The sequence below is a fragment of the Phallusia mammillata genome, chromosome 5 (assembly GCF_965637545.1).
Source record: "Phallusia mammillata chromosome 5, kaPhaMamm4.hap1.1, whole genome shotgun sequence".
Taxonomy (NCBI): domain Eukaryota; kingdom Metazoa; phylum Chordata; class Ascidiacea; order Phlebobranchia; family Ascidiidae; genus Phallusia; species Phallusia mammillata.
Genome location: NC_137256.1, coordinates 17,396,359 through 17,407,399, shown reverse-complemented (window position 1 = coordinate 17,407,399; position 11,041 = coordinate 17,396,359). Strand labels below are relative to the sequence as shown.

Genomic DNA, 11,041 nt, shown 5'->3' with positions numbered 1-11,041 from the left:
CTCTCCAATCTGTCCTAAAATTGTTTTTGGCAAGTACAGAACAATAATTGCCTTTGCACCAAAAAGCACTCATTTAAGTTATGGTGGGGCAAAACACATGTATCATATCCTGAGGTTCTGTAAAAGATATTTAAAATGTGTAAACGAAAGCTTTCGTGGTCAATAGTTGGAAATAACAAAATGAAATACCATCATTCTATTTTAGATTTTGGTATAGTTTAATTGTATAAACATGTTGGAAACCTCACATTAATATCCTTGTCAAAAACTAGTGTTGTTTATATTGGTGTCAAAACTACTAGTTGCCTTGATCTTGTTGTCATTAAAAAAATTTAGGCATGAAAAACTTTTTGTTCACTACCAATTTACCCAGTACACCAAATTTTTCATTTTCTGCAGTGTATCCGTAAAAGTGTTCTGTATAAGCCTCTCGAATTGCACTGCCTTCGTAAGTCTTGTGGTCGTATATGTGTAATTAATAAACTGGAAAATGGCAAGCATAGTGATGACTTTCAAAAAGGCAGGCATAGTGTTTAACCATAAGCAAGCAGTCAATGTTAATTTGTTGTCTTTTCTTTCCACAAATATCTAAAACCATTTAATTTTTATTAATCAAACATTAATCACATTTTATCACCAATATGAAACAAGTTGCACATATTAGTTTCACAAGTTAACTGATCTTTAAAATGTAACAATACTTTTCATAATCTTTTGAGACAATACATACAGATTAAAACATTTTTGGAATGCACTGTGTCAATCTGACACACTGGAATGCACTGTGTCAATCTGAAATAACTTTTTTTGACCCCAATTATACATTACACATAAATTTTGAAATGCTTGTGTCAGGTCAGCCAGACTTCTTCTGTAGTCTATCCTTAGCGAAGTTTGATAGTTTTGGCAATGTAGAAGTTCTTTTTTTCAGAAATGATACATAAATATATACAATCTCTTGTGAAGATTATTCTATTGAGATATGATATGTTCATGATCAAATTAATAATGACACAAACATAGTCGAAAATGCTGAGGCTTAAGCATACTTCCATGCGGCAACAATAAATGTCCTACAATGATACAGCACTCAATCCTGAAATAGTGTGCTTTGGATAAGAGTGGTTGTTGGCAACTGCACTTCTTTATCTGCGACAAGCAACTTGGTCCTATTTGATTGCATTTGTTAAGTTGCCTCGGTGTTAAGTTTGACTTAAACATGAGTGTTGACTGTTGACTGTTGAATTAAATTGCACTGGTTTTATTTTGGAATTTTTTAGGACTAGAAAATGTTTGATACACATTTATTGGAAATTAAATCGGTATAAATTAGGGCTCAAATAATTAATTTCATTGACATAGCTGTCCCCAATTTGGCTTGATACACGGTCAAAATTTGGACCAACCCCCAGTCGTCAGATTGGTTGACCAAACCAATTTTTTGACAAAAATTTAAGGTCAAATTTGGATAAATTTTTGCTGGTACAAAGACAACTTGGAATTCCAGCTTGTATCAGAGATTTCACATCTGCAGAAAAACTGTCCACTCTATCCAAGCCAATTTGACTATTCTTCTGCTGAAGTTTTTTCCTCCAAAAAACATTTCGGTTCTTTCTTTTGTTACAACCAATCCAGCAAGTGCTTCTACGAAATGTTGTGCTTCTATTTTTTGAGTTTTAGCTGCAACTTTAAAGGTCTATGGTTTTGCCTACACAACAACTAAAGTTCAGTTTTGTTTAATATAATTACCATTACTATTAAAACTACACGCATAGTACGCTTACACTGGCATTACTATAAACAATGCTATTACCATTAAAACTACATAGATATGCTTAAACTGGCATAACTCTAAGCAATGCTAATGAAAACAAGCTACACCTGCGAAACGGAACTTGAAATTTAAAATAAGTTGATTGCATGGTTGTCACGCATCGTGTCCTGTGATTGGTCAAAGGCAAAGTGTTCTCTGATTGGTTTGGACTGACGAAGCTGCGGCGAAAACGATACCTGTGATTGGGTAAAAAAGCCCCATATGCGAAATAGATTACATTTTGGAAATATGCGTACGGTAAACGACACGAGACACGACTGCATCTTGACCGCAACACCTGAAAAGTTCTGACGTACCACGTACCACAGTTTAAGAACCACTGAGTTAGAGCAAGTAGCCTACTTTACCAAATGTGACGTAACAATTCCCTTTGTCTAGTAAACAATTATTTTGTTGCGAAAGCCAGTGTTGCGCTGAACCTTTGGTGCTTGGCTAATGAATCCAGTTCCATCTTGGTTTATGCCCAGTTTTGGGTAGTGGCACCGACAAGATGTGGTAAGGTATGGCTTTCAACCTCAGAGACCAACAAACTAAAGTGCTGTAACCCGGATGTACTATAGCAGGGGTCGGCAACCTTTTCGGCGACGCGTGCCAATTTACTTGTTATTTCCATGTGTTAATGACCTCGCGTGCCAACGTTTTTCTAAATAATAGTGGTTCGTGCCAGCAGATATCAATAATAAAAGGGAAAGCAGCGTGTTTTGTGCATGTAAGGCTGAATTTTACGACTGTGACATGATAAAACTATAAACAAGTAGTGTAACATGTTAAATTGTTGCTTAAACATAAACACGCAAATCGGTTGGCGTGCCATGAAAAACCACCTCGCGTGCCAACCTTGGCACGCGTGCCAGGGGTTGCCGACCCCTGTACTATAGCCTGTACGAATGATATCTTTTCACCAGCTACACTGATGATAGATCGAAGCAGTGTACACTGTCTGCAGCTAACTTTTGTAAAGATTATTGTATTGTGAATTAAAAAGATTTTAGCTTACTAAGGTTTAAAATAACTTGTTTACCGAGAACAACAACATATTATTCAGCACACAATCACGAAAAGTGTGATCTAGAATCAAATAAAATGATGTTTACCACCAATTGTTTTTCAACTAGTATAAAAACAAGACAAATTATCCAAAACTAAAAAAACTTGTGTCAAACTGCTAATTGATTTTGTGGTTTAATGTGGTTGCTCTTTGTTTGTTATAGGCTGCATAAACGGCCATTGGAGGGCAAGCACACTAAATGGAAAAATTGCCTTGGTATTGCCCTTCCTTAAATAATTGCACACCTACTGGTTAAAACTTATCAATCCCTGTTATCGAAATAACAATGACATGCTCTGTTTAAAATTGCTGATGTATTGTTTACCAGGATTAATATTTTGTCATTAACTTTTAAAAGCATTTACTTGTCATTCGCACAACACTTAGTCACTGTTACAGCGAGAAATGACTTGTATGTGCTTTCTTTCCCTGTTTCTAGTTCGATGTCAGTAACCTGACTTCATTGACTATGACGTAACAAAGCGTCTGCCAGGATTGGTTAGAAATCTCCAGACGTAACAATGCGTGTGATGTCATTAGTGTCGCAATCTTGTCCTGGCCACGTTTTACAGTTTCTTTCTGTGCTGTGAGCAGGCTTTTTAGTAGTTGCAGTTGTGGTGGATCTAATGTAGTTTTTTGTAGATATTTATGTGCTAACAATATAGTGTATTTGTGCAGCTATAAAAACATGAAAGTAAGAGTAATTAAATTGCTGAAACGTCTTAGTCCATCGAAGTGCCTGTAATTCTGTCCTGGACTCCTAACAAGTTGGTACGTAATTTGAATGTATAAATTGTATAAGTTAAATGTCGTAATACTGTTTGTGTATGATTTAAGAAGTATTGACTTTCTTAACGTGACATATTCTTAAGTGTAAGTTTATCGGCCATATTGAATGTGCGTATTGTTGCCGATTTGTGACACGTTTCTGTTCGTTTAACAGAGAACCAATGCTGTTGTGTAACCAAGAAGAAATTTGTACCATCAGGCAGAGTTGCGTTCAAGACAAATTAGGAAACCCCCTAGTGCCGCGGTCGGTGCAGATCCAGGCTGCACAGATTTTTAAGTAAATTACGGCCGCTACATTAAAGTTCTCAACTTTGGGACACACGACGACCTGAAGTTTGATAGAAGACGTTTCTTGAATATTGCAACATGGTTGTAACGAAGACATCCCTGAAGGCGATAGTGGACAAACTCAATTCTCTCTACCGAGAAGCAGAAGAATTGATGATCGATAAACAGAATGTAAAAGTCCTGAAGGAGAAGCAGAAGCAAGTCTCTTTAACTTTCGAAGAGTACGTCGAAATGCACTTTGATTACGTCAGTGCTTTGAAACGTAATAATGCCAAGTCTAAGGCTAAGGAGGAGCTTAGCAGCTTACGCAAGGGCAAAGAAGAATTCGAAAATCGCATCGAAGAGTGGCTGTCTGGCATTGAAGAGAATCACGACGATAATGTTACTGTGAAGTCAAAGCGAAGCCACAATTCGCATGCGCCAAGGCCAGCTACTGTGCGATCATCGATTGCCAGTTCCCGTTCAAGTACGAAACGCACCGAAGCTGTCGTAAAGAAAGAACTGGCTGTTCTAAAGAAAAATCAGCTCCAGGAAAAACAACGAGCGAAGTTGCAAGTCGAAGAAGCAGAACGTCGCAGACGTGCCGAATTGGAAGAGACAGAACGTCGCAGGCGTGAAGAGCTGGAAGATTCAGAACGTCGCAGGCGTGAGGAGTTGGACAAATTTGAGCTTTTGGAAGCGGACCACGAAGTACAAGCTGCAGCGGTCGAAGCTGATATCTGGGAGCGTCAGTCGTTCAATGGAATGGACGACGTGCTGAATCTGGATGACGTTTCTAAGACATCGGTACCTTGTCGAATCGAGGAACATGTGAAGGAAACGCCGAAATCACCGTTGCGGCAAGAATTGAAATCGAAGACTGCTTTGGAAACGCCAGCTACGGAAGAACCGTTACCGATCGAAAGTGCATTAGATGTGTCTAATGGTGACGCACCGAATATGTTTAGTGGTGAGCACAAACCACAGGTCAGTGATTTAATGCACGTTGCTTCACTATTGAAAGATGGCCTCGATTTGCCCAAGCCCGAGTTGCTGCATTTTGATGGCAACCCGTTACATTACACGCGTTTTATGACAACGTTTGATGAATGCATTGCTAGCCGTGTGCAGAGTGACAAGTCCAAACTAAACTATCTTATTCAGTATTGTTCTGGTGAAGCCGAAAAAATGATATTGTTTTGTTCGTGTATGGACGACGATGGCTACCGCAAGACTCTGAAAGTTTTGCATGACCATTATGGTCGTCCGTTTATTATAGCCAGGTCCTATGTTCAACGTCTGACCCAGGGTCCGTATTTGAAAGCCGATGACAGCGAAGGGCTGCAAGAGCTTGCACGTCACTTGGATGAATGTCATGTCACTTTGTCTCATTTGGGTTATTTTGCTGATATAAATAACTTTGAACATCTCCTAAGTATTGCTAGACGTTTGCCACTAAACATGCAACACAGGTGGAAACGACATGCTGGCGAGATCGAGCTGCGTGGAAGCGAACCGCAGTTTTCTCATTTAGTCGAGTTCGTGCAGAATGAAGCGCTGATTGCTAACACTCTGTTTGGAAGAATGATGACGTCTAAGAAGGACAGCGGACCACCGAAACCGACCAAGCCCGCGCCAAGGATGTTCAGAGCCTCGTCACATGCTGCTTCCGTGTCAACAGGTTACGACGGAAGGCAAGCATCTACAAGCAAGCCGTCAGGTGACGAGTGTCCAATTTGTAATGTGCCTCACGCTTTAGCGCAATGTAAAGTGTTCAAAGGAAAGCAGTTCGGAGAACGGCTGCGGATAGTGCGGAGAGCTAGGCTCTGTGACAACTGTTTTGCTAAAGGTCACATTGCTAGGAATTGTACATTGCAGAGTTCTTGTTCACTAGAAGGATGTCGGCGTAGACATCACATGCTATTACCTCATGATTTACCTGAAACAGAGTCGGACAACCTTTCACAGCGAAGAGAGCGAAGACCAGGTCCAGCAAGGAGTGGAAGTCCATCAAAGACCGTGGTGACCTCAACTTCGTGTGCGGCCAAGTCGTCCGTACCTCAGGTTGGCCAGAACGTGTATATGAATATTGTCCCAGTAAGGGTCAGTGGCAAAAACGGAAAGGAGGTTGAAACGTACGCCTTTCTGGATTCCGGTTCAAACTCGACGATGGGCTCGAGACGACTGCTAGATATGCTTAACCTGACAGGTGACAAGATTGAATTTACGCTTTCAACAATTAATGGGACAACACAGAACAACAACGGTTCTGTCGTTAGTCTATCTGCGAGGCCGCTAGATGGCGCAGGAGTTGTTGACCTGCCATATGTGATTATGGTAGATAATTTACCTGTTGTTCCGAATAGGTGCGATAAAAAATGGTCGCATCTTCGTGACGTTAAATTCACGACGCCATTAAATGATGAAGTTCTACATCACCCGGTTCTGCACCCGCAGAAGCCAGCGAAAGTCAGAGTAGTGTTTGACTGTGCGGCAAAATTTCGGGACACGTCCTTGAATAAGCAGCTGTTGCAAGGTCCTGATCTAATGAATAGCCTGGTTGGCGTTCTTTTACGGTTCCGGCAAGAGGCTATTGCCATTGTTGCAGACGTCGAGGCAATGTTCCACCAAGTCCGAGTGGATTCTAGGGATATTGACTGTCTGAGATTCGTCTGGTGGCCGGACGGAGACATGTCGAGGGAGCCAGTAGATTTCCAAATGCTGGTCCATTTGTTTGGAGCCACGTCGTCGCCGTGTTGTGCAAGTTTTAGTTTGCGGCGTACCGCAGACGACAATTGTCATGCATTTTCAGAAGAGACCGTTGCTACAGTGAGAATTTTTATGTGGACGACTGTTTAAAGTCTGTCGCTACTTTACAAGAAGCCAAGCAGTTGGTGCAGGAGATCCGCGCGCTTTTGCAGCGTGGAGGTTTTCACTTAAGAAAGTGGTTGAGCAACGACGAAAGAGTCTTAGATGATGTACCTAAGAACGACTCAGCGAAGTCTTCATTTTCTTTAAAAGATGACACCGGTCAAGTGGAACGTGTTCTTGGGGTGAGCTGGAATTATCGTACCGATACGTTTCAATTTGATGTCAAGATAAAGGAAAAGCCGATTACCAGACGAGGCATATTGTCTGTAGTGAGTTCTCTTTTTGATCCTTTGGGGTTTGTTGCTCCAGTTGTCTTGCAGGCGCGAATGTTGCTGCAAGAGTTGTGCAGACAGGGTGTTGGATGGGACGAGGAAGTACCAGAAGATATTGCCACAGCGTGGCGCCATTGGATTTCCGAGTTGCCGGAACTTTCCTCTGTTCAAATACCCAGATGTTTGAAGGCAAGCCGATTGGGAAGAATCAAGGTATGCGAGTTGCACCATTTTGCCGATGCATCGTCGCATGGTTACGGTACCGTGTCATACCTGAGGACGGAAGATGTAAATAGACGTGTGTGTTGTACCTTTTTGTTGGCAAAAGCTAGACTAGCCCCACTGAAAGTCGTTTCTATTCCGCGACTTGAGCTGACAGCAGCTACACTTGCTGTAAAAATGGACCAGGTTCTCAGAAAGGAGTTGGACCTGAAGATTGAAAAATCAACTTTCTGGACAGATTCTACGTCTGTACTGCGATGCATCAACAACACGACCAAGCGTTTTCCTGTCTTTGTGGCAAATCGGCTGACGAAGATAGATGAAGGGTCTGATGCTTCACAGTGGAAACATGTACCAACAGCGCTCAATCCGGCTGACGACGCGTCGCGGGGTTTGAGAGTTGCTGCGTTGGTAAAATGCGAGAGATGGTTTGCTGGACCACCGTTTTTGTGCAAGTCGGAGGATCAATGGCCTACAAGTCCTTTGATTCCAGACGTTCTACCCGAGGAGTTTGTGCTTAAAGAGCGAAAAGAAGTCGCAGTTCATCTTGTTTCTCCGAAATCCGACTGCATAAATCAGTTGATCAATCGATACTCGTCATGGAAAAGACTGAAGAAGGCTATGGCATGGCTGCTACGGTTTGTCGAGTTTATTCGAACGAAAAAGAAGTTGCAAGTTAACGATCCGTTAAGCGTTGCGGAACTGCAAAAGGCAGAGCTTGCAGTGATCAAATACGTTCAGCAGCAGGAGTTTACTGAAGAAATTCGTGCACTTTCACAGCGCGAGCATACGTATGCTGTGAGCAAGCGTGTATCAAGGAAATCTGGAAGGTCTTTGCAGAGGCTGAATCCTATTTTGGTTGATGGTGTTTTACGTGTTGGAGGTCGCTTGCATCGTGCACCGGTGGCATATGACTTAAAGCATCCGGTGATTCTGCCCAACAAACACCACGTGACAGATCTGATAATCGAGGATCATCACAATACCGTTCAGCATTCTGGCATGGGTCTTACATGGACATCGCTACGACAGAAGTACTGGGTTGTTCGTGGTGGAGTTGCAGTAAGGCGTGTGTTGGGACAATGTATATTTTGTCGTCGACGCAATGCACCCATCGGCCAACAGATGATGGCAAACTTACCACGTGAGCGAATAACGCCAGGAGAGCCTCCATTCACGTACGTTGGAGTGGACTACTTTGGGCCTTTGTTGGTGAAGCAAGGGAGGAGCGAGGTTAAGCGCTACGGATGTATATTTACGTGTCTGACAGTTCGTGCTGTGCACATTGAAATTGCGCACTCGTTGTCAACGGATTCTTTTATTGACGCCCTTCGGAGGTTCATTGGTCGCCGAGGAAAACCGAAGAAGATCTTCAGCGACAACGGGACCAACTTTATTGGAGCTAATCGCGTTTTGCGCGACTCGTTGAAGGCTTGGAATCAAGCGCAGATTTATGATTGTCTCAGGCAGCGTGACATTGAATGGGCTTTCAATCCGCCTACTGCAAGTCACATGGGTGGAGTTTGGGAGCGGCTCATTCGGTCTGTGCGGAAAATACTGAGTGCCCTCATGTCTGAACAAACGCCAAATGATGAAACTCTCATCACCTTTATGGTTGAAGTGGAAGCGATACTTAACTCTCGACCACTCACTCCAGTTACTATGGATACGGAAAGTGACGAACCTCTTACGCCAAATCATCTGGTGTTGCTGGGGCATTCTCATACACTACCGCCAGGGGTTTTCGATAAGAAGGACAACTACGTTAGACGTCGTTGGCGCCAGGTGCAATACCTGGCCAATCAATTCTGGTCTAGATGGGTCAACGAGTACCTGCCGACTTTACAAGTTCGGCAAAAAGGGACTGTTCCAGAGCGCAATCTAGCGCATGATGATCTAGTTCTTCTCGCGGACAACTCCGTCCCGCGAGGCAGATGGCTGACGGGGAGAGTCGTGGATACCTACCCTGCAGAGGATGGATCGGTACGCACCGTACTGGTCAAAACCAAAAATTGGACTTTAAAAAGGCCAATTGCTAAATTGTGCCTGACTCGCAAGGCGGGCGAAAACTAGCGTCGCGTTGTTTTCGATTGTACATAGTGTATGTGTTTTGTTATGTGCTCGCTGTAGAGTTGTGTTTTTATTGGATGCAGTGGCGGCTCGTGCCTAAAATTTCAGGGGGTGCTGCTCCAAATTTTAGCCTTCATTAAACAAATATTGGCAATACATAGAAAAGCCACATTTCTAGTTTTCTAGCCATTGTTTTGTGTAGAAACAAGTAATACAAATGTTAATTAGCAACTCCATTGTGACGTAATTTTTGTTACGCAATAATGTACACGAGTGTAAACAGTAGACGGCATCATTAGGGAATTTTGTTTACTTGCACAGCGACGGACCGAACTCAATAACATGCAGTAATAATGTGGCACAAAAACACACGTGACACAGACTCGAAACGAAGCGGGTGTAAATACGGTAAAACACAACAACAATACGTACAAACAAGTTAGTAATAAATGAGTCGAAAAAGGTCGAAGTATTTCAGTTGGACAACATCTAAGAAAAACTGGTTGCAACAATGATCACTAACTAACACACTTGCTATTCAGTCATTAATATGGCCATGTTTCATTTTAGTAACTTATTGTCACAGTCAGCGTTTTTAACATATTCTATATCACTTCACAGATTATTGCCACACAAAAAACGAGCCATAAAGCTTTTTATTGGTATCATAACTGGTAAATTTAACAACCAGGTTACATTTGTGTCAGAACTTGTTTATTTAAACATCTTTTCTTAATTTTTGTGTACAGACCATTAATTGTTTTTAACTTTCTTAATTGCTATACTTGGTGGTAAATAGCTTATAATTCCCTGTTTTGAAGTGCAAAACTCTGCAAGCTTTAAAATGTCCATTTAAATGTTCATGTCCATTTATATCAATACACAAGATTGCACACGGTGGCAAATGCTGTCCACATGGTGTTTTAAGAAACCAAAACTTGCAATTGTCTTCACTAAGGTGTTTCAAAATTCATGTTGCTTCTGCAATTGTTTGTTCTGCATTTAATATTGCCTGAATTTCAGTGAGGCATTTAACTCCACAGTCACAAAAGCTGTTTTATCTTTGTTAGCATTCAAAACTAAAACTGAGTTTTTCTTGTTGTTGCTTATTTCTGCATGACATATTTGGAATAGCAGATGTTTTATCCCATTTTTTCTTAAGCTTTTTATTCAGGTTTTTATTATAACGGTTAATCGTGACTTTTCAGGGTGTTAGATGACCTTTTTTTTCTTTTTCAAGGTGTGAGATACACTTTCTAAGTCAATGATAACTGCAAAAACTGAAGCCCACTTACAGTCATCTTAAAAAGTCACGACTAACCGTCAAAAATAATCATGTAACTGTACTCACTGTCGAACTTAAAAATACAGTACACGGGTTTGGCTTTGGAGCACAGCAAACCCGGAACAGACAACACAACTACAGGCCAGTTCACACGCTACGTGGTTGGTGGAGCTGCGCGAGCCGCAGCACCCTGTTGCCTATTTCGCCCAGCATGTAGCTTTTCCATGTGCGCATGCGCACAAGTGCAAAACGTCACGATTCGTCATGAAACTGGAGCTGCAGTTCCACCATAGATAACATATTAATGGCATATTTTTTTTCAAAAAAATGAAAAAAATGCCGATCAAGGCGGAAATTATACTTATAAAAATTATACCTAAGAA

General features: G+C 41.7%; 1 protein-coding gene across 1 annotated transcript; it reads left to right on the top strand.

Annotated features, from left to right (window-relative positions):
* Positions 1-4,037: 4,037 nt before the first annotated feature.
* On the top strand, positions 4,038-9,376 carry LOC145229624 (uncharacterized). The gene is made up of 2 exons (XM_080094966.1): positions 4,038-6,670; positions 6,751-9,376. The coding sequence occupies exons 1-2, from the start codon at positions 4,038-4,040 to the stop codon at positions 9,374-9,376; spliced, it is 5,259 nt and encodes a 1,752-aa protein (XP_079951092.1).
* Positions 9,377-11,041: the final 1,665 nt, after the last annotated feature.

Excerpts from the sequence above, each read along its gene's own strand:
- LOC145229624 (XM_080094966.1), top strand. The coding sequence starts at position 4,038 with ATGGTTGTAACGAAGACATCCCTGAAGGCGATAGTGGACAAACTCAAT. Across the intron at positions 6,671-6,750 it reads TTCCAAATGCTGGTCCATTT|AAGAGACCGTTGCTACAGTG; the intron begins GTTTGGAGCCAC and ends ATGCATTTTCAG.